Source organism: Arabidopsis lyrata (genome assembly GCF_000004255.2).
Source record: "Arabidopsis lyrata subsp. lyrata unplaced genomic scaffold ARALYscaffold_1, whole genome shotgun sequence".
In the NCBI taxonomy this organism is placed as follows: Eukaryota; Viridiplantae; Streptophyta; class Magnoliopsida; order Brassicales; family Brassicaceae; genus Arabidopsis; species Arabidopsis lyrata.
In genome coordinates this window covers 1822682-1845593 of record NW_003302555.1, presented here as the reverse complement: position 1 = coordinate 1845593, position 22912 = coordinate 1822682, and the positions used below count along the sequence as shown (strand labels likewise).

The 22912-nt window shown below is 34.8% G+C and overlaps 5 protein-coding genes across 6 annotated transcripts; 4 read left to right on the top strand and 1 right to left on the bottom strand.

The window, feature by feature from the left end:
- Window positions 1-126: 126 nt before the first annotated feature.
- On the top strand, window positions 127-3710 carry LOC9328340. Of its 2 annotated transcripts, none has more exons than XM_021012378.1 (5): window positions 127-941; window positions 1243-1654; window positions 1741-1980; window positions 2115-2417; window positions 3476-3710. In XM_021012378.1, the coding sequence occupies exons 1-5, from the start codon at window positions 535-537 to the stop codon at window positions 3593-3595; spliced, it is 1482 nt and encodes a 493-aa protein (XP_020868037.1). In that variant the 5' UTR covers window positions 127-534; the 3' UTR covers window positions 3596-3710. The 2 variants fall into 2 exon arrangements, with proteins under 2 accessions (XP_020868037.1, XP_020868038.1); XM_021012379.1 differs by having other exon boundaries at window positions 128-941; window positions 1744-1980.
- Window positions 3711-4215: 505 nt separating this feature from the next.
- LOC9325607 (traB domain-containing protein) lies at window positions 4216-7114 on the top strand. Its single transcript, XM_002892231.2, has 9 exons — window positions 4216-4846; window positions 5222-5269; window positions 5359-5418; window positions 5763-5846; window positions 5928-6032; window positions 6181-6294; window positions 6414-6514; window positions 6638-6749; window positions 6834-7114. Exons 1-9 carry the CDS (start codon window positions 4481-4483, stop codon window positions 6960-6962), a joined length of 1119 nt encoding a protein of 372 aa, XP_002892277.1. The 5' UTR covers window positions 4216-4480; the 3' UTR covers window positions 6963-7114.
- Window positions 7115-7321: 207 nt separating this feature from the next.
- Window positions 7322-8969, bottom strand: LOC9328339 (peroxidase 3). Its single transcript, XM_021012380.1, has 4 exons — window positions 8675-8969; window positions 8390-8578; window positions 8140-8302; window positions 7322-7877 (listed from the first exon to the last, which is right to left on the bottom strand). Exons 1-4 carry the CDS (start codon window positions 8885-8887, stop codon window positions 7462-7464), a joined length of 981 nt encoding a protein of 326 aa, XP_020868039.1. The 5' UTR covers window positions 8888-8969; the 3' UTR covers window positions 7322-7461.
- Window positions 8970-9172: 203 nt separating this feature from the next.
- LOC9328338 (peroxidase 2) lies at window positions 9173-13056 on the top strand. The gene is made up of 4 exons (XM_002892230.2): window positions 9173-11938; window positions 12018-12203; window positions 12296-12455; window positions 12533-13056. The coding sequence occupies exons 1-4, from the start codon at window positions 11729-11731 to the stop codon at window positions 12967-12969; spliced, it is 993 nt and encodes a 330-aa protein (XP_002892276.1). The 5' UTR covers window positions 9173-11728; the 3' UTR covers window positions 12970-13056.
- A 2668-nt stretch (window positions 13057-15724) lies between these two features.
- LOC9325606 (peroxidase 2) lies at window positions 15725-18429 on the top strand. The gene is made up of 4 exons (XM_021011117.1): window positions 15725-17258; window positions 17340-17525; window positions 17599-17764; window positions 17847-18429. Exons 1-4 carry the CDS (start codon window positions 17043-17045, stop codon window positions 18242-18244), a joined length of 966 nt encoding a protein of 321 aa, XP_020866776.1. The 5' UTR covers window positions 15725-17042; the 3' UTR covers window positions 18245-18429.
- The last annotated feature ends 4483 nt before the right edge of the window (window positions 18430-22912 follow it).

The window sequence follows — 22912 nt, the reverse complement described above, 5'->3', positions numbered from 1 at the left end:
AAAAATCTCACTATTGTTATGGCAAAAATAAATTTTATATCTCTATCTCTATCGTTGTATGGAAATAAATTTATTGAGATCCATTACCAAAAATATAAGCATCTCCAATTAAGATGTACATTACTTTAAACTGAGAAAAATTGCAAAGTGGAGAAACAAGTAACGTATTAGTCCATAAAGACTCCCACACTCAAATTAGATTTTCTATAAACATAATTAAATAAGCTCCTTCTTTATTTACACCTTAGCATCCGTGCCTAATCACAAAGTCTAAAACCATTTTTTTAACATGACTCCATTCCTCTCCCTCTGATCAACCTTTCCTCCTCCACCGCCGCTACAAGCCTACAACCGCATATAGCCACCGTGACCACAACTTTAATATAGCCACCGTCTTACCATAATCCATTTAAGATCTTTCCGTTCATTTATATACATAAAAAGGTTATATATACCAAAATTTATCCTTCTTTAATTTATACCAAAAGTTGTCCTTCTTCATAGACATTTTTTTCTCTTTTGAACCGTAAGGAAATGTGTCTTCCATTTAGACCCGTCTCGAAAACCTATTCTTCCTCTTCTTCTTCTTCGACTATCGCGACGCGTATGATAAATTGCATACTGCTTTTTGTATTCATTTTCTTGGTCTACCTCCTCATCTCGGCCTCAAGGCTTCAATCTAAAGACTCTATTCATGCCTACTTCTCATCTTCTGATCAAGATCAATCTCAGATCCCAACAAAAATCGAGCACGTCGTATTTGGGATAGGCTCAAGCACGAACTCGTGGGGTGCACGTAGAGAATACGTTAAGCTTTGGTGGGATGCTCAGAAAATGAGAGGCTGCGTCTTTGTTGAGCGTCCCTTTCCGTCTTCGGAAAACCACACAGATTCAAATCTCCTTCCTCCGGTTTGTGTTTCCCAAGATACTTCCCGGTTCAGGTAAGGGAAGTTCAATTTGTTATTTTATCAGAAAAAAAGTTCAACTTTAATTTCATCATCAATTAAAAGTAGGTATAGTTTTGGTTTATTAGTTTAATAATCAGTGCTGTAACGTCTATTGCTTTACAAATATTTAATATATAATTTTTTTAAAATTTAAATATATTTTGACCTTTTTTTGTAACTTTATACCTAAAAATAAAATAATAAGTTGATATTTCTATTTTATTCCTTTATCAATTTAACTCGCAGAATAGATTATAATTAAATCGAATCGGCCTAATGAGACATGCGTCTACAGGTACACTTGGAGAGACGGTGACAGAAACGCGATCCGAATAGCCCGGTGCGTTCTAGAAACCGTCAGACTATTCAATACCTCCTCAAAAGAAGTAAGGTGGTACGTATTTGGAGACGACGACACGATTTTTATACCTGAAAATCTCGCTCGAACTCTCTCCAAATACGACCACACATCATGGTATTACATAGGATCAACCTCAGAGATTTATCACCAGAATTCAATGTTTGGACACAACATGGCGTTTGGCGGTGGAGGGTTCGCTTTAAGCAGCTCATTGGCTAATGTTTTAGCTAGAAATTTCGATTCTTGTATCGAACGGTATCCACATTTGTACGGAGGAGACTCTAGGGTTCATGTTTGTGTGCTTGAGCTTGGAGTTGGATTGTCTAAAGAACCTGGCTTCCATCAGGTTTTAAAGTTTCTATTTTTTTAATAATAGTTATTACTAGTTTTTTTGAAAAAAACTGATTAAATATATTTGTCTTCATTTTTAAGCAGTTTGATGTGAGAGGAAATGCATTAGGAATATTGACATCACATTCAATGAGACCGTTGGTGTCACTACACCACCTGGCTCACATTGACCCAATCTTTCCAAACTCAACCACTTTCTCCGCCGTCCGCCACCTCTTCTCAGCCGTAGAACTTGACCCTCTCCGTATATTTCAGCTCTCCATTTGCTACGACCGTTGGTACTCTTGGACCATCTCCGTCTCTTGGGGATATACTGTTCAGGTTAATATTTCTTTTTACTTTTTTTTTTTTTTAATTTCGACTTAAGTTTCTAATTCTAATATAAGATACGTAATTTTATGACTCCAATAACCTGATGTTATTAATTCAAAGTAAATTTTTGTTTCAAATGCTAGATTGATAGTAGGCATTTGTTTCTACCGGATGTTTTGCGGACACAAGAGACGTTTCGACCGTGGCAAGATTCCGGCGGATTGGCAAGTGTTTACATGTTCAACACAAGAGAGATTCATCCTGATCCTTGCCAACGACCTGTCACTTTCTACATGCAACATGTATCTTATAGTAGCCATAATGGAACCATTAAAAGTGTTTATAAGCAGGCTTATGAGAATTGTACATACGATCCCATTACATCGCCTCGCAAAATCAAAGAGATTAGAGTGTTTTCAAGAAGACTCGATCCCAACATCAAACAAGTAAATTATTCTATCTTTTCTATTTTTTTTTTATTTCTTGGGAAAAATATAATTAATAAAGCACTAGTTTTTGTTTAAGGTTAGATTTTTTTATTTTAACAAAATATAGGATAGATTAGGGCTGGGCATTCGGGTATGCGGGTCGGGTTCGGGTAAAACCCGATCGGGTACGGGTCTTTCGGGTAGAGGAGTTTAGGACCCAATAGGGTAAATCTAAAATATCGGTTCGGTTTCGGTTCGGATCTACTCGGGTTCGGGTCGGTTCGGGTTTAGATTTTTAGAACCGCTAAATACCCAAAAAAATCGGGTACCCATCGGGTTCGGGTATTTTATACCCAAATACCCAAAATTTTACCAAATACCCGAATTTTATCCGAAATTTTATCCTAATATCCGAATTTTATCCGCAATTTTACTCTAATATCCGAGTTTCACCCGAAAATTTATCCGAATAACCGGAATTTTTTCCAAATATTTAAAAAATTTACAAGCATCTCGCGTATAAATATATTTTATCTTAAATATTTAAATATAAGTGCATTTAATTTTTGGTAACTATTCTCGGATATTTAGATATAAATGTATTTAGCTCAAATATTACATATATAAAAAGTTTTATATGTATAAGTATATGTAATTTCGGGTAATCGGGTACCCGTTCGGGTATCGGGTTCGGATCGGGTTTTACCCTATACCCACGGGTACGACAATACAAGACCCAATAGGGTAAATAGCTAATACCCGTACCCGCCCCGAACCGGTTTTTTCGGGTCGGTTTCGGTTCGGGTACTCGGATACGGTTTTTTTTGCCCAGGCCTAGGATAGATAGTATAATTTTGGCCATAGTGAAATACATTTTCTAGATTAGTAATATTTGTTGAAATATCAATTACTATGGTTTCTTTACCTAGAGATACATAGAGAAAATATGTCTTAATTTTTTTTTTCTTTCAAAATAGCACCCTAAAAATATAGTATTTCGTATAGCTTTTTGCTTCTTCCTTACTTAGATTTAAGTTTGTTTTATCTTAACAAAACCAATATTTTGAATGCGGTAGTTGAAAGCTCCCAGAAGACAGTGTTGTGATATTTTACCAACTTCTTCCACTGGTGGCAACATAATGGAAATTGGACTGCGAGAGTGCAAAGAGGATGAGTTTATCTATATACATCCCTAATTTCACCATAATTATTTATATATTGCCATCCATTTTTGAACCTAATTATAGTTTTTTTTTTGTTATGTATATTTAATTAACATTAAGTTGTTAATTGGCTGGTTGCCTTTCAATTTTTGGTGCATTTTAGTCACAAATTTGTGATTACTTTGTGAAAGTTCTTTAAACATGACATGCAATCGATTAAAACTAGGGTGGCCCTAAACTGAAATGGATGAAAATGACATTATACTCAAAATTAGGCTACCTACCTAATTCGTACCCTAGCTAGATTTAATATATTTCCAATTGTATCCACTAATAAAATATAAAAATTAAGAATGATAATTTACTTCTATTACAAGCTAAGAATCCAAGATGATTTTTCAGTCTCTCACTTTTACAGTTTGTTTCCCTTTTAAAAGCTAGAATCTTCAAACAGAAGTGTAGATGTGCATACAGTGGTATCAAGTGATCACATTCACACACTTGTCAATTCATAGAATTTCATGAAATTTGAGAAAAATCTGAACATCAATGTTAACATTCATAGAATTTCATTTTTTCCAAGTTTACTAATGGAAAATATTCTTTCACCAAAAAAAAAGAAAAGGAACTGAGCCAAAATAAAATAAAAAAAGGAAAAACAAATTTAAATGCGACCGTATTGACCCGGGCCAATCACAAATCCGGTTAACCGGTTAAAGTATAATTGGAAATTAATAGTAAATTGATTAATGTAATTTAATTAAGTACTAATTAGACGACTTTCCCACCGTGTTATACCTTGCCTTGTTTCTTTCTTAGAGATAATCAGATAACTAACCATTTGCGTGATCTCAATCTTTATCTTCGCCCTCCGAAATCTTCATAATTACTAAATCTGCCATCATCTCCTCGATTTCGATGACGATAGAGCCGACGCAATCATCGCCGTCGTCGGAGCCGGATGTTCACTCTGGCGAGGACTTCGTTCACATCGATGACCCTAGGCCTACCGGCGATATCTCGTTAAGCGACAGCATAGTGAATGTGGACAAGGATGAACTGCTCGACGAAGCGGCGGAGGAAGAATTTAGAGGCTCCGATTCCGTTTTTAGCGGCGGTGATGGCGGTGGAGCGGATGATGATGGCGGCGAGTGTTCATCGGAGACGATTAAAGTGGAGCTACCGGAGGATTTGGCGAAAAGCGTTGTGATTCTGACGTGCGAGTCCACAGCGGATGGTGGATCTTGCGATGTGTACTTGGTTGGGACTGCTCATGTATCAAAGGTAGTCCTCGTTCGATTTCGTTTGTTTCTTAATTTGCAAAGGAGCTGTCTTGGAATTAAAGTAGGATTGGTAATGGTAACTAGTGAACGATTCAGAGAAAGCTGAAATTGTATGTGAAATTCAAGAAATCTATCAAACCTTTTGGGGAAATAATGCTGAATTCGTGTTTTTGGTTGTGTTAGAACAGTTACCGAAAATGGAGTTAGGGTTTTTGGATTTAGTAATAAATCTTTAGCTTCTGGAAAAAATTGCTAAATTCAGCATGATTGGGTTTTGTTTGATTGTTTAGGCCAGAAAAAAAAATGCTTAGCTCTTTGTTTCGGATTAGCATTCAGTCTTTCATCGTGGAATAATCCTGTATATCCTTGCTTGCAGCAATCCTGTCTTGAAGTTGAAGCAATAATCAGCATCTTGAAACCAGAGGTTCTTTTCTTTAGCTGTTCAATAAGCACTGAAGTTTGACATCTTTATGTTGTCTATGTTCAGGTCTAAGCAAGTTGTTGATATCACAGGTTGTCTTCGTGGAGTTGTGTTCGAGCCGATTGTCTGTTCTCAAACCTCAGACTTTGAAGGTTTTTTTGATTCTGCTTCTTCTTTCCTATTTGGTTTGCTTCTTTGTATATTATGGCCATCTATCATTGTGTGAGATTCTGGAAAAGAATGTGTATCATTGCTACCTCTTTTGGTAGAAGATGATTAATTTAATTGGTGTCTCTGTCGATATTTATAATGATTAGTCTTGCCAAATTTTCACAAAGCAGAGGCTGTCTGTTTCTTAAATGAAATTTCTAAGATGCATGTACGTCACTTGCTCTATATGCTATGCTTTGGTGATGATATATCACAGATCCAAGTACTTATACACGGTTCTAGCCCTTTTGCTTATGCTGAAATGGTACTATATTTGCTTTTCTAGATTCCAACCATGTCGGACATGATAGAAAGTTGGAAGCAGAAACAGAACACATTTGGAATACTTTATGGATGGTTTCTTGCAAAGGCAGGTTTCGTTAGTCAAATTTTTTGTTGATGGAAGCTTTAACCGTCTGAACCAAAAATTTACATCCTTTACTTCTGTTAGATCGCCAGTCATCTTGAGGTTTTTCCTGGTGCTGAGTTTCGTGTGGCGTATGAAGAGGCGATTAAATATGGCGGCAAGGTGATACTTGGTGATCGTCCTGTACAGGTGATATGTTTGTCCGTAGTTTCAAAACATTATTTTAGTAATGTTATGCATCTTATAACATGGAGTCGCATCTCTAACACTTCATGGGCTTATATCTTTCAAAAGCATTCCTCAGTATACTCACTAAATCTGTATTTTTTCGAAGCAGATTACGTTAAAAAGAACATGGGCCAAGATGCCTCTATGGCACAAGGTAAAGTTCTTATACTCCATACTGTTTCAAGCTGTCTTCTTGCCGAGCGCTGAGGAACTTGAGAAAATGGTAAGTCTTAGTGTATTCTTTTTTATTTCCCGTTTCTGCACATGTAAATGAGTGTGATTTGTCGTGACAAGTATACATTGATTCTGAATATCGATCAATGGTAAATTGGACTGATTCAGCTGAAAGATATGGACAATGTGGATATGGTGACTTTGGTAATTCAAGAAATGAGCAAGGAATTTCCAACTCTCATGGATACAATTGTGCATGAGCGAGACCAGTTAGTATTCTCTAATCCCTCTATGTAGTTTAAGAAATACTGGTAGTAGCAAATATAGAGAAGATTTAACGATTTTTCATCGACTTCACAACTAAAATATCTCCTGATATATGAAATTTGCAGGTACATGGCATCCTCGTTGCTGAGAGTTGCAAGTGAGCATAGTTCGGTTGTGGCAGTTATCGGAAAAGGGCATATTAATGGAATTAAGAAGAATTGGAAGCAACCTATAACGGTTTGTTGTCATGTCAATATCTGAATGAAGGAGCTTATTTTGTTATGGATTGTGCTTTATGTGTTCGTTTCATGGAATTTGCAGATGAATGATCTAATGGAGATACCGAGCGACAAGTCAGTATTTACGATAAAGAGGATAATATCATCAGTGGCAATTGCAGTTGCAGGGACAGCTATAGTTTCGGGTATACTTCTTGCAAGAAGAAGGTGAAAAATATTGTAATTGGGGCAGAGTTTTTCTCTTCATTCTCCTGAGCCATACCAAGAAATGAACTTTTACACTCGTTTACTCTTTCTTTCTTTTTTTTTCTCACTTTTGTACGTTTGTTGATGAAAATAATAAAGCTTTTTTTTTTTTGGTCTTTCGGTATTTTCTTTAGATAATTGGAAGTTAGTAATCCGAGTTTGAGCTAGGGCCTAGGGGTAGGTGAAAATACTCGTGTCAAAACTGCCACTAAAAGCAATAAAACAATCTGGATCCTCTCTCGGTTGCAGATAACTCTATCCACAAAATGGCAGTGTTACTCAAACCAACTAAAATGTCATGATTCCTACACGACAAGCCAAATATGTAAAAAACACACTAATATTTTTATTTCTTTATTGACGAACAAAATCCATACACACAAATCCCAAAAGGCCACATCACAATCATCATCTTTTATTATCAACTACCCCACAAACTCCCAAATCTTTTACATATTAACCCCTTAACTATTTGCAACGGAACATTGCCTCCTAACCACTCCAGCTGAACCAGTCTTGACATTGATCCGACCCATTTTCTCCATCGACTTGGCAAACTCAGAGAAGAAACTCTCCACCGAACCCGTCAAGATCCGGTTTATGTTTGAGAGTGTTGTGGGGTTAGTGGTGAGAGCAGAGTCTGACTGAAACAGACCTCTACGTTTGAGAACGAGCTGGTAATAACTAAGATCAAATGTTTTGCGGCTCCCTGGATCCATCTCAACGATGGTCTTGTTGTCGTTGAGGCTAGGACATTTCCTAGACTTGAGATTCGCTGCGTATGCGCTGTCTAAGGCTGGATCTTGGTCTCCACGACCACTGAAATTGTAGAGACGGTTTGTGAAAGACGAGCAGTGAGATACACCGATAGTGTGAGCCCCTGTTTTAACACAATTATTTCTTTTAAATATATCTTGGAACTAGGTTGAAATGTATTCTATATAAGAAAAAATACTTTTCTAATTTTCTTTATTGAAACAATAATAATAATTATTTTTTGGTTATTGTGAAACCATCATTTTTAGTCCTTTTTTGTGTCTATGATTTACACATGTTTTATAAAAATCTTAAACGCAACTATTTTCTTTTAAAACACAATAATTTAATTCTTAGCAATGTGTGGAGTGAGTTTTAGGCTTTACCGGAGAGTAAAACAAGGTCCTTAAGATCAAGTCCTTGGTTTGCAAAGAGTGTCTGAAGATTAGTAATATTACTAGTCGGAGGAGGAATGTTGGCTAATGCCTCCGATGCGTTTGATATCCTCCCATCTCTTCTCCCGGTCGGTACACTCCAATTCGGTCCTCCCTACAACATATGCAAAGACACATTTATGATGATAAATACTTATCATTTATATTTTACAATGATGTTACGTGAATATGATTCGCTTACGGTGAAAACGACAGCGTCACGAGATGCTAGAGCGATAATATCAGCGCAAGAGACAATTCCAGGGCACTGAGCTTCAAGCACGGCTTTGATTGCGTCGATGAAGCCAAACCCTCGAACCGTTAGGTTAGGAGTTGCGTCTCTCTCTGCGTTTCCAGACGTTGAGTTTATAAGCACTGATCCATCACAACCCTACATGTACATGTATATATATATATATATATATATCCGTGATTAAGAATGATCCACAATATAAAGAAAACAAAAAGAGGGAAAAGAAGAGTTTACTCGGACAAAACAGTCATGGAAATGCATTCTAATGAGAGCAGCAGCAAGAGAAGGAGCATTAGAAATGTGGTTTGAAACAAAATCTTGAACAATCTTTTCGGCATTAGGACAAGAATTGGCATAGAAATTCATCTGCAATTGAGCTTGGATCGGTCCAACCATTCCCACAAGAAAGAAAGAGAGTGAAAGAGATATAGCTCTCAGGTAATTCATCTTTAAATTTTGGGTTTTTGAAACTCTTGTCTGTTTGGGAGGATTATGTTGTGTGATGTGTATTGAGACGTTAACATAGGTTTATATAGAAGGTTTTCTATGTTTGGTAGTATAGGTGGGTCCATCTAAGCTAACTAACATGTGCTCTTTTTCTATTTTATTTTTCTGACTCATAATCAGCGCCACTCACAATGAAAATTTGAAATTTTTTATTCATAATTACAAAAATGGTTTTATAGTACTCTTTACAGTCTTACTAATGAAGAGATAATGTTTCACTTCAATAAGGCAAGTTGGAAAGTTTTTTTTTTAAGTTAACTAAAGTTTACGTTTTTCCACTTATATTTATTTTCCTATAATTTGTAAATTTGTATGTTCCACAACACGTAGCGAATTTGTTTTCTAATATTATTAAAAAAAAATCGAAAATATACTCTGATATATACTAAAACGCAAATTTCAAATCCTCTAACTAACTATATCTACTTATAGTTATAAAATAAGTAATTTCTTTTGTCAACTGTGATAAAATAAGTATTAGATATGCTAAAAGATGGTGAATGTTTGGTCCATAAATCAAGCTATAGTAAGTAAATATCATAGAAAGTCTAGCTAAACTTATTTGATTGTATTGACCGTTATGATGTCATAATCAACGATTTCTGTTCTGTTATATACTAAAACGCAATAGATTGTGTTAAGCGTTATGATGTCATAATCATCAATAACAAAAAGTCATGCCAACAGTAGGTTATAGTAAGTTAGTAACATAGAAAGATTAGCTGGATCTAATTTAAGTATTGAGCGTTATGATGTCATAATCAACAACAACAACAACCAAAAAATTATATATAATTGAGACTATATGAAATCTTATTTTAGATTGATTTATTTTAGTCCAGTACTAGAATTTGTAATCTTTTTTTTTTTTTTTTTCTGAATTTTTAATCTTGAATACTCTAAATTTTTGGATGATCAATTGCCTCAAGACAAAAAGTACTTTAATTTTTCACAAAAGAACAACTCATTTCATTTTATTTTTTCTGTTTATAAACAACTCGTTTTGGCTGACATCTTCCCATATATATATATAAAAAACAACTCGTTTCGTGATATCACTGATCTTTTTCAATTCCTAAACTACAGTACGTACTCGACCTAATCCCTAGTAGTACAACTAAAACAGCTGCAAACGAACACTTACTATTGAGCAAGAGAGTATTCCAAGATTATTATTCTTGTTTTATATTTTTAATTGTTCCTTGATGTTAGAAGTATGTAAGATTGACTGAGATTTGGTAGAGATACTAATTTGAAATTTCAGATGCTAATTATATGGTCGGTCGTAGTAAAATTAATTTGTTTTGTTAAGCTTATTACTTATATATATGTATGAACTGTAGGAAACGTAGTCTAATAGTTTGTGATATAGACTGTTAGTGGCTTAATGCTGCCGTTATATCAACTATCCGAATTCAATCTCGTAATGCATGTTTTGAACTGAAATAAATTATTAAATAAATTTTATAAACATTTTTCTTTTAAAATATTTTAATAGTATAAGTCATAACTGATACGTTAGAACATAATGCTAATATATATGTCCAACTTTACAACGTATATATTTTTGGAATTTTTGATTTGTCCTAAATTGTTGTTTCTTATATCTTGATCCCCAATCTTTGTTTGTAACATGCAAAATGATATTAAAACATTGTATTATAAGGTGAAGTAGAGAACAAATTAAAGTTTCACACAACTGCTCTCTACAGAATTGAATTATTCATAAACCGACAAGAGCATTTCAACTGCTCAATTTATTTTCCTATCAGAAGAAGTGGCGTTTCGTCAGATTACCACACCAATTTATTTCTTAAAGTCGGTTAAAACGTTGGCATCTTCCAAAAACTGATATATGTGGATTTTACTAAAAGATATTACCCATGATTTTAAACAAACAAAAAAAATCTCGAGAGGAAATTATTTTGATATTTATCATTGAAAAATAAGGAGGCTATAGAAGATATGGATAAATGAATCTTTGAGTTCTAAACTGGTTTAGAAATATTTTGAAAAAAGGTTTATACCTTTAATTTATAAGGTCGGCAAATCTGTTATGAATATGTGGATTTCTGGTCGTGTCGGCCGGTCCTGCCTAATTCTTCATAGTATTTTTTTTTGTTTGTATATTTTACTATATTATATACCATTTTTCAATTTGTTTTAAAAATTTTGTGGATAAGTTCGTTATTTTTCTAGCGACTAAGTAAAAGGCCATCCTCCATTACCTGACGTCGAGTCGACGGGGATAATCACGGAACGTGTGTTTCCACACACGTATAGGATATATTCAAGTTTGCCCAAAGAAATTACTTGAGACTTTAATTAGCAAGTTGGATCTTATAAGTTACTGAAAAGTGAAAACAGATATATCTTATGTTATTTTATAAGTTGTCATTTGAAACATGTCAACTAGAAGATAACGTGCAAGACATTCGTGCATGTCTAATGTACTCCGTTTTGGAATGCTTTCACAGGGAATTTTGAATAAATTTTTTTACTATTCTCGAAGTCTTCATTTTCTTGGAAGAAATGGAGGCCTGCAATGCCACTGCAAATTGGTTGTATCTAAATACCATTTGACATTTCTCTATATGGAATGGATGTTTAATGTTTTCAACATCTTTGATTTTCTATAAACAGCATGAAATTTTCTCCATCCTCTCCATCTTCAAAATTAACTCGTTCTGACCTTTCTTGGGTAACACTCAACAGAGCTAACAAGAGAAGAGAAAACAGAGCTAACAAGAGAAGAGAAGAGAAGAGAAGAGAGAGAGAGTAATGGCGATAAAGAACCTTCTTGCTCTTGTGGTTCTTCTAAATGTCCTTGGAGTATCAGTTGCTCAAAAGGGTCTTGACCTTAACTATTACAAACACAGGTGTCCTGACGTTGAAGCTATTGTCCTCCGTGTCACAGTTCAATATGTTTCTCGCCAGCCGAGTCTTGCTGCCGCGCTTCTAAGGTTGCATTTTCATGATTGTTTCGTCAGAGTAGGTTTGCTTCTCTGAGACTATACTTAGTAAATATATGTGTGGAAAACACTGCTAACATTTTTGATGGTTCATGTAGGGATGTGATGGTTCCGTTCTTCTAAGATCTCGAGACAATGATGCGGAAATAAACGCTCTCCCCAGCCTGTCCCTTAGAGGCTTTGAAGTGGTCGATGCCGCCAAGTCAGCGGTCGAGAAGAAATGTCCCGGAGTGGTTTCTTGCGCTGATATTCTCGCCTTAGTGGCGAGAGACGCCGTCTCAGTGGTACATAACATTTCATAATGGACAGATTCTTCTCATTCCAAATCATTGAAATTAGAGTACTAAAACTTCTTTTTTTTTTTGCCTTTTCACAGATCAACGGACCAAGTTGGCCAGTTCCATTGGGTCGGAGGGATGGTCGCATCTCAAGACGTTCCGAGGTTAACTTACCTTCGCCTTTCGCTGGAATAGCTGCCCTGAAACAGGGCTTCTTCGCCAAGGGTCTTAACACTACAGACCTCGTCGTTCTCTCAGGTTCTACAAATACCTTATACATATAGTGCAATCTAAAAGTTACCAACTTGAATAATATATAATGGTTTCTTGGGCAGGAGGTCACACCATTGGAATCTCTAATTGCGGTCTCATCAACAAGCGTATCTACAACTTTACGGGCAAAGGCGATTTTGACCCGTCCATGAATCCGAGCTACGTCAGGAAATTGAAGAAAAGGTGCAAGCCTAATGATTTTAAGACCCCAGTGGAGATGGACCCAGGCAGTGTCAAGAAGTTCAACTCTCACTACTTCGACAATGTGGCTCAAAAGAAGGGTTTGTTCACATCTGACTCAACACTTCTCGATGATCCTGAGACCAAAAGCTATATCGATAGACAGGTTGCTACCGCTGGCTCTTCATTCCCCAAAGATTTCTCCGATTCGATGGTCAAACTTGGTTTCGTCCAAATTCTTACCGGGGAAAAGGGTGAGATCAGGAAGAGATGCGCCTTCGTTAAACCCAAAACTAAAGAGACACTCACATTTCTTTGAAAAATATATTAAATAATTGTTTTACCTTGATTATGATTTCAGTTCGATTGCAAAATATATTGTGCTTGTGTTTGTTTTTTTTCTTTGTGCAACTGAAAAATTTATTGTGCCTGTGTCTGTGTGCAACTGAAAGAATTTACTGTTTATGTTTGCATTTCACGTTTGCTGTTCTACTTATATAATTACAAAATTCTAAATAGGACAAGGAGACAGAGGATGGAGAAAGAGAAAATGATGGAACAGAAGAAAAGATAATGCAGACGGCAGACCGAGAAGACGAATCTGTGTTTCACAGACACATGACAACAAATTATTTAGAGTTGATGAAAATGAATACCTCGTTGATGTATCAAATCAAACAAATAGTAAATAGGGTCTCAATGGAAGTGAGAAGAATCTCTCTTTATAGCGAACCTAAACTTAAGCAAATACGGACTGGCTTAAGTTTAAACGAGCGGTGCAGTTCGACGAACAGTGAGCTCGGCAAAGTGATGTTCTTAGCTGGGAGATCAATGTGTACTCTCTGTGTCAGCTAAAATTTCGGGGACACTTAACACTGTTTCGTATCTCCGTGTTTATAAGGAACAGTGTGATTTTCCGAGAATACCCCTCTCCGACATAATGACGGTTATAACTGTATCTGTTCTTCTTGGGCTTTTCTCTCTTCTCTCTTTTGTTCTTAATTAAGTGTTTTTCCGATTTATCTTCTAGGTTTATATAGAAGGTTTGTATGTTTGGTAGTGTAGATGGGTCCATCTAAGCTGAACTAACATGTTCTCTTTTTCTATTTAATTTTCTTATTTTTCTGACTCATAAATTCATAATCAACGCCACTCACAATGAAAATTAGAAATTTTATATTCGTAATTACAAAATTGTTTTATACGCATGTCAATCGGGCTAGCCCGGAGCCCGCAAAACCCGTACATATTTGAGCTCTGCCCGGCCCGGCCCGTAAAAATTTCGAGTCTATATTTTAAAGCCCGGACCGGCCCTAACAGAGCTACAGGACTTTTCTGGACTTTTTTGGGCTTTTTTTCCGACAACAAAAAAACAAACTTATAATTTTTAATATCTTTTAAAAAATAATATATATACGAAACAAGCCAATCAAAATTTAAATAACCACTAACGCTAATTTAGTTTTTTTAAAAGAGTGTTAAAATCAAATAAATAATCCAAATAAATTGTTTAAACTTATACAAGATAAAATATAAAATCAAAATAATTCAAATTAGGTAGTAGAGCTAATATTTGCTTTTTCGATTTATAGTAATACACAACAAAAAAAACTAAGTTTAGGGTTTCCAACTCTATCCAAAATTTTTTTTATAACAAATCTTACAATTAAACAAAAGTATTAACAAAAAAAGGTCAAATTATTTTTTAGAGGGTTTTTCGGGCTAGCCCGAACCCGGTCGGACTAAGCCCAAAAAACCCTTTAGCCCGAACGGGCTTAGTCCTAAAAGCCCAATTTTTTCTGGACATATATTTTACAGTCCGAGTCCGCTACTTTTCAGGACTGGGCCGGGCTAGCCCGTGAGCTCTGGCCCTAATTTACATGTCTACTTTTACTAATGAAGATCATGTTACACTTCAATAAGGCAAGTTGGAAGAGTTTTTATTTTATTTTATTTTATTTAATTAAAGTTCACGTCTTTCCACTTATATTTATTTTCCTGTAATTTGTAATTTTTATGTTCTAAAACATGTAGCTTCGCTACGAATTTTGTTTTAAAATATTATCAAAAAATAACAAAAAATAAACCCTGATACTAAAACGCAAATTTCAAATCCTCTAACTAAATATATCTACTTATAGTAATAAAACAGGTAATTTATTTTGTCAACTATGATAAAATAAGTATTAGATATGCTAAAAGATGGTGAGGTCCATAAGTCAAGGTAAGGTATAGTAAGTTAGTAGCATAGAAAGCCTAGCTAAACTAATTTGATTGTATTGACCGTTATGATGTCATAATCAATGATTTTTTGTTCCATTATATACCAAAACGGAATAGATCATCATTCATCAATAAGAAAAAGTCAAGCCAACAATAGGTTCTAGTAAGTTAATAACATAGAAAGATTAGCTGAATTTAATTGAAGGTATTGAGCGTTATGATGTCATAATTAACAACAACAAAAGATTATATGAAATCTTATTTTAGATTAATTTCTTTTAGCCGCGAGTACTAGAATTGGTAATCTTGAATACTCTTAAATTTTGGGATGATCAATCGCCTCGAGACATAAAGTACGCACTTTTTCACTAAAGAACAACTCGTTTCATTTTATTTTTTTTTGGTTATAAACAACTCGTTTCGTGAGATCACTGATCTTTTTATTCGAAAACTAGATTACGTACTCGACCTAATCCCTAGTAGCACAACTAAAAGAGCCTCAATCTAACACTTACTAATGAGCAAGAGCGTATTCCAAGATTATTATCCTTGTTTTATATTTTCAAGTTCCTTAGTGTATAGAAGTATATAAGATTAACTGAGATTTGGTAGAGGGACTAATTTCAGATGCTAAGATACACTATATGATCGTATAGTCTAATGGTTTGTAAAACCAGTTTTCTTAAATATATTTATGAACCAGTAGGACACGTATAGTCTGATATATGGTTTGTGATAGACGGTTAGTGTTGCCGTTATATCACTATCCGAATTCAATCTTTTTTTTGTTTTGAAAAAGAACCGAATTCAATCTTATAATGCATGTTTTTAACTGAAGTAAAATTTTAATTTAATTACAACGTATTTTAATAGTATAAGTCATAACCGATACCATAGAGCATAAATCTATATATATTTATGTGTCCAACTTTACAACGTATACTCTTTTTGGAATTTTTGTTTTGTCCTAAATTGTTGTTTCTAATTATATCTTGATGCCTAATCTTTGTTTGTAACATGCGCAATGATATTAAAACATTGTATCATACTAGAAGTGGAGAACAAATTAAAATTCCACACAACGCGTCTCTATAGAATTGAATTATTCATAAACGGACGAGAGCATTTCAACTGCTCAATTTATTTTCCTATCATCAAGATTGGCGTTTCGTCAGATCACCACGCCAATTTATTTCTTAAAGTCGGTCAAACGTTGGCATCTTCTGATACACTGATATATGTGGATTTTACAAAAGTTAACCCATGATTTTAAACAAACAAAAAACAGTCGAGAGGAATTTTTTTAGATATTTATCATATGGAAAAATAAACGAGGCTAGAGAATATATTGATAAATGAAATCTTTAAATTTAACATACTGTTTTAGAAATATCTTGAAAAAAGGATTTTTCCTGTAATTTATAAGCGGAAGCAAATCGGACCGGGCCAAACATGTTAGAAATATGTGGATTTGCAGATTTCTGTTCGGGTCGGCCGGTTCTGCCTAGTTGTCTAGTTGACTAAGGTTTTGTGGACGGGTTCGTTATTCTTCTAGCTACTAAGTAAACATGCCATCTTCTATGACCTGACGTCAACAAGAATAGTCACGGGACGTGTGTGGAACACACGTTATAGAACATATTCAACATTTCAAGTTTGCCCAAAGAAATTACGTAAGAATTTAATTCGCAAGTTGGGTCTTAGTTACAGCAAAAAGATATATTTCTAATGTTATTTTATGAGTTGTCATTTGAAACATGTCAACTAGAAGATAACGTGCAAGACATTCGTGCATGTCTAATGTGAAGAACTCCGTTTTATATGGTGAAATGACATTATTTTATCTGTTAGAAACAATAGTCAATTGTGCTTTCTAAAGAAATTTTTTTAATATTCAATTTAACCGCCAGCAGAGATCAAAAAGATAGTGGAGGCCCTGCAATGTCCTCCTCGGCCTCCTCTGTTTTTCAAACCTAATTAAGAATCAGAGGAATAATGCAAATAGGTTTTATCTAAATCATATTAGACATTTCTCCATGGACTATTTCAATGCCTCTGGATGATCTATAAAAGGCCTGAGAATGTCTCCTTCATCTTCATCTCCAAGCTCGATCTCAGCTTTCTTGGCTAGCACTCAACAAATCAAACGAGCTAAGAAAGGACATAGAGATGGCGAGCAAGAACCTTCTGGCCCTTGTGGTTCTTCTTAGCGTCCTTGGAGTTTCTGTTGCCTATCCAAAGTTGATCCCTACCCTCGACTACTACCAGTCTAAGTGTCCCGACGCAGAGCGCATTGTTCGTCGTGTCACAGAACAATATGTTTCTCGGAAGCCAAGCCTTGCCGCTTCGCTTCTAAGGATGCATTTTCATGATTGTTTCGTCAGAGTAAGCTTGCTTCACTTCTCCGAGACTTTAATAATGGATATGAGAAAAAATAGCCCTAACTCTTTTTAATGATTCATGAAGGGATGTGATGGTTCCGTTCTTCTGAAAACTCCAAAGAATGATGCGGAAAGAAACGCTATCCCCAACCTGACCCTGAGAGGCTTTGAAGTGGTGGATGCGGCCAAGACAGCGCTCGAGAAGAAGTGTCCCAATCTCGTTTCTTGCGCTGATGTTCTTGCCTTGGTCGCCAGAGATGCCGTCGCAGTGGTAACATTTTCGCATTGGACTCATTCCAAAATTAAAGCCTACTATGTATATATAACTTGTTGTCTCTTAACAGATCAAGGGACCATGGTGGCCGGTTCCATTGGGCCGCAGGGATGGACGCATCTCAAAATTGACAGATGCATTGCAAAATTTACCATCTCCTTTCGCCGACATAAAGACGCTGAAGAAGAACTTTGCGGACAAGGGTCTTAACGCTAAAGACCTTGTCGTTCTCTCAGGTATTATTTTCTTATGTGCGTGCAATCTCAAAAGTTATCAATTTGAGAGTTGAAAGCTGAATAAAAATGGTTTCTTGATTAGGGGGTCACACCATTGGAATCTCCAGTTGCGCTCTCGTCAACACACGTATCTACAACTTCACAGGAAAGGGCGATTTTGACCCATCCATGAACCCTAGCTACGTGAGGGCGTTGAAGAAGAAGTGCAGCCCTACAGATTTCAAATCCGTACTGGAAATGGACCCAGGCAGTGCCAAGAAATTCGACCCTCACTACTTCACTGCCGTGGCTCAGAAGAAAGGTCTCTTCATATCTGACTCTACCCTTCTCGATGACCTTGAGACCAAACTCTACGTCCAGACCGCTAACGAGGTTACTTTCAATAAAGATTTCTCCGATTCCATGGTCAAACTTGGTAAAGTCCAAATTCTTACCGGGAAAAATGGTGAGATCAGGAAGAGATGCGCCTTCCCTAACTGAGTATCTATCTAAAAAAAACTGATGTTTATTTGAATGATTTAATCCTGCAGTATGCAATCCTTTGTTTTTGTACGTTATTCCGTTTGCTCCAAGTCTGTTTTCAGACAGAGTTTTCAATTTTCCTTTGTATGATGTTGTTCGGATGTCTCATAAAAGTCAACAGACTATATATCTTTTGCACTTAATCCATAATTATTTCGTTTTCTTCATCTTTCCAACCAAATAAGAGTTAGCGCACTCGAGATACGAGTAAAGCAGAGGAGAAGAGAAGATTCGGGCATCTGAAACCCTAATTTCGTCCACGTAGACATCACTCTCGACATCGAATATCTAATCGCAGCCGTCAATTCAAGCCTCCAACAGTGAGTCATTGTGTCCTCAAAGCGCCTTCTTCCACTTGCGAGATTTATAAACCTAAAAAGATCTCTAAGTCAATCGATTTCCCTCAAAAAGTCAAAATGAAGATTCTAAAAATTTGCTATTTTTCCCTGAGACCCTAGTACACAACCCTTGCGTTTCAATTTTCCATGAAACAAACCATTGAACAAGTACTAGAATATGACTTCCAACTCAAAACCAATTTACAATGAATTAGCCAATATATCTTATATACTAGTCAAAATGACTTATTATTGACAATGTGGGATATTATTATCCTTAATATATACACCACTCGAAGTGATGACTCTATCCATTGATTTCGGTATGCTCGTACATGGATCAGCGGACCAACTATTGGGTCGGACCGATCGTGGATTAGATTGGATATGTATGGATCTGGCTTTAATACAATATTAGAATATTAGCTTCCAACTCAAAATCAATTGGCACTGAGTGGATTAACCCATTTATCTTATATCCTAGTCAATATCTCATGTCCTTTTCAATATAAGATATTATTATCCCTAATAACAACCTCTAAATTACTTACTTAGCTGCTCGAGAACAAACGAGTATAATAAGACTAAACAAAAGCAAGTCACTCAAATAATTTACTTTGACAAATTGTTGTTTTGCAGTAATAGAAAATATAACTGTTACAACAGTAATACTTCTTACCGTTATTATTAGCTTCGCGCAAATATATAAACGAAATCAACCTACTTTGCTTATAAATGTATATGTTCTTCCCCCAGCCCCTTCTTTAAGAAATCATAAGTCTTCTTTGAGGTCGGCGTTGAATCCGCATAGAACGGTCGAACTCAGTTTAGCTAAAAATGTTTTTTTTTAAATGTTGTTGGAATGTTAAATTTATCCTCCCACAAAGTGACACTCCTAAGTCAGTGCCGTGCTAAGACATACGAAGGCTTAAGGCGAACTTAAAAAATGTGGTCTTAATAATAAAAATATTGTCTCAAAACATACATAATAGTGTCAACAAAAGACCAAAAATAGAGAAATTCTAAGGTACAATTTTTCTTCCTTTCTTTCCTAGAAAATCAAAATCGATCCATCAGACGGGTTCAAATTCCCTAACTAATTTGGATCCATCAGACGGGTTCCGTATGATTTTGAGTCTAAACGCTTTCTGCTTGTTTATCTTTCTTTATTTCTTTCACGGAAGTCGAGCTTTAATTGGTGTTGTGTTCTGTTTCTTCAATGAATAATTGTATTCTATTGAGTAACTTAACTTTGATTCTTAATGGTGACTGTGTTTGTAATGGAAAAAGTTTTTTGTTTTCACTTTGATCAGTTTCTTAATTAGTTGAGTTTTTAATTTGGTTAAACCTAGACCAAACAGAGATAATTAACTGGAAATTCAATCCTCCAACAGTCTAGTGTGTCCTCAAATCGTCTTCTTCCATTTCCTTATCTCCTCCGAAATCAATAAACCTAGAATCTCTAAGGGGGTGTTATTCAATGGTGGAGTTAAAATCAATTCTTTAAGGTTTAGATTTGTTTTTTGATATTGGTTTTAAGAATCTGTTTGTGTGGAATGTGAATATCAAAATCTCTGCAGTATATCTTCGATTTTGATTCTAATAATTTACTCATGAAACTCCAAAGAGGTTTCATTTGAAATGACTTAATATACAAAGATTTTACAAGTCTTTTAGTTTTGAATAACACTGGATTTTACAAACTTTAAAGAATTGACTTTAACTCCACTATTGAATAACACCAAACTTTTAAAATCTAATGAAGTATAAGATCTAATAACACCAGATTTTAACGTTAGATTTATAATCATTAGTTGAATAACACTGTATTAGTGTTGGATTTCAATTCTATTAAAATCCATCATTGAATAACACCACCTAAGTCGATCGACTTCCCCCACATAGAATAATCTAAAAAAATTATACTGTATCCTTGATTTCATCTTAATTAGGTGAGACACAAGCCATATAACAACCACTAAACTTAAGTGAGAACATATTGAACTTATAATAACACCTTTAATAGACCAAAGAAAATCCAAAAGACATAATGTCAAGTTCGGTTTATTTTCACAGTTTTTAACTTTCAGATTTGAGTTTTTCACAAAAAAAAGATTTTGTATAATTAAACCTTTATAAGTTAAATCACAACGGTATAAATAATCATTACAAAAAACGGTATATATAAGAAAAATTTAGTTATAAATTCTAAAAACCAAACGTGAAAAAGATATTTTTAATAAAAATTAATTAGAAACTTAGTGTTAAATTTAATTGACGTGAAATTCACCTCTAATGGACCAAAGAAAACTCTAAAGACAAAAAGTCAAGTTTTGTTTGTTTTCACAGTTTAAAATTTGAAAGTTAAGCTTTTTTTAAATGAAACCATTTTATATAATTAATATGTAAGTTAAAATTAGACCGGTTAAACATATATCAAAATTTAGTAATTAATCCGAAAAACCAAAGTAATTTGAAAAAAAAAATAAATTTATACAAATAATAGCTAGGTTAGGGGCAGTGCCGTGCTTAATGCCTTGGGAGAAAGGCATTTGCCTAAGGCCACCAGATTTTTAAAATTTAGTAGGCCACATTTTTTAATAAGGCTTCTTATGGGTTTCATTAGTTTTATAAATCTGTTTTGAGTTCTTTGTGTATTAAAGCCCAAATCCTTATAATTGCTATCATACTTTTTATTTGTATATGGAAATTTCTTACACGTTTAGCATTTTTTGTTTAATACATAATAAAATAAGGCCACAATCCACATGCCCACATGATTATGCTTAGAGCATCATTAGAACATGATTAACAATGGTATCTTAAAAATGGTTCTTAGAAGTATTAAAGTAATAATATGACATGTGGTTGGTTCTTAAGGTTAGTTTTGGGTCTTAGCTAAGCCACTTTTCTTAGTTTTGGGTCTTAGCTAAGCCACATTTCTTACTTAAGAACTCTTAAGATACCCTTGTTAATGGTGGTCTTAAAGAATAATTTAGAAAAGGAATAAGAAACTTAAACGATAATAAAAATATAATTAAAAGAAAACCTAGACAAAAAGACATTTAGATAGTCAAAAGTTAAATGGTTTGGCTATAATATCAATAGAGAGGAAACTGGTAAAAAAACTCGATTATACGAGTTTGGTGAATGATTTTCTAGGAAAGAAAGGAAGAAAAATTGCACCTTAGAATTTCTCTATTTTTGATCTTTTGTTGACACTATTATGTATGTTTTGAGACAATATTTTTATTATTAAGACCACATTTTTTAAGTTCGCCTTAAGCCTTCGTATGTCTTAGCACGGCACTGACTTAGGGGTGTCACTTTGTGGGAGGATAAATTTAACATTCCAACAACATTTTAAAAAAAACATTTTTAGCTAAACTGAGTTCGACCGTTCTATGCGGATTCAACGCCGACCTCAAAGAAGACTTATGATTTCTTAAAGAAGGGGCTGGGGGAAGAACATATACATTTATAAGCAAAGTAGGTTGATTTCGTTTATATATTTGCGCGAAGCTAATAATAACGGTAAGAAGTATTACTGTTGTAACAGTTATATTTTCTATTACTGCAAAACAACAATTTGTCAAAGTAAATTATTTGAGTGACTTGCTTTTGTTTAGTCTTATTATTCTCGTTTGTTCTCGAGCAGCTAAGTAAGTAATTTAGAGGTTGTTATTAGGGATAATAATATCTTATATTGAAAAGGACATGAGATATTGACTAGGATATAAGATAAATGGGTTAATCCACTCAGTGCCAATTGATTTTGAGTTGGAAGCTAATATTCTAATATTGTATTAAAGCCAGATCCATACATATCCAATCTAATCCACGATCGGTCCGACCCAATAGTTGGTCCGCTGATCCATGTACGAGCATACCGAAATCAATGGATAGAGTCATCACTTCGAGTGGTGTATATATTAAGGATAATAATATCCCACATTGTCAATAATAAGTCATTTTGACTAGTATATAAGATATATTGGCTAATTCATTGTAAATTGGTTTTGAGTTGGAAGTCATATTCTAGTACTTGTTCAATGGTTTGTTTCATGGAAAATTGAAACGCAAGGGTTGTGTACTAGGGTCTCAGGGAAAAATAGCAAATTTTTAGAATCTTCATTTTGACTTTTTGAGGGAAATCGATTGACTTAGAGATCTTTTTAGGTTTATAAATCTCGCAAGTGGAAGAAGGCGCTTTGAGGACACAATGACTCACTGTTGGAGGCTTGAATTGACGGCTGCGATTAGATATTCGATGTCGAGAGTGATGTCT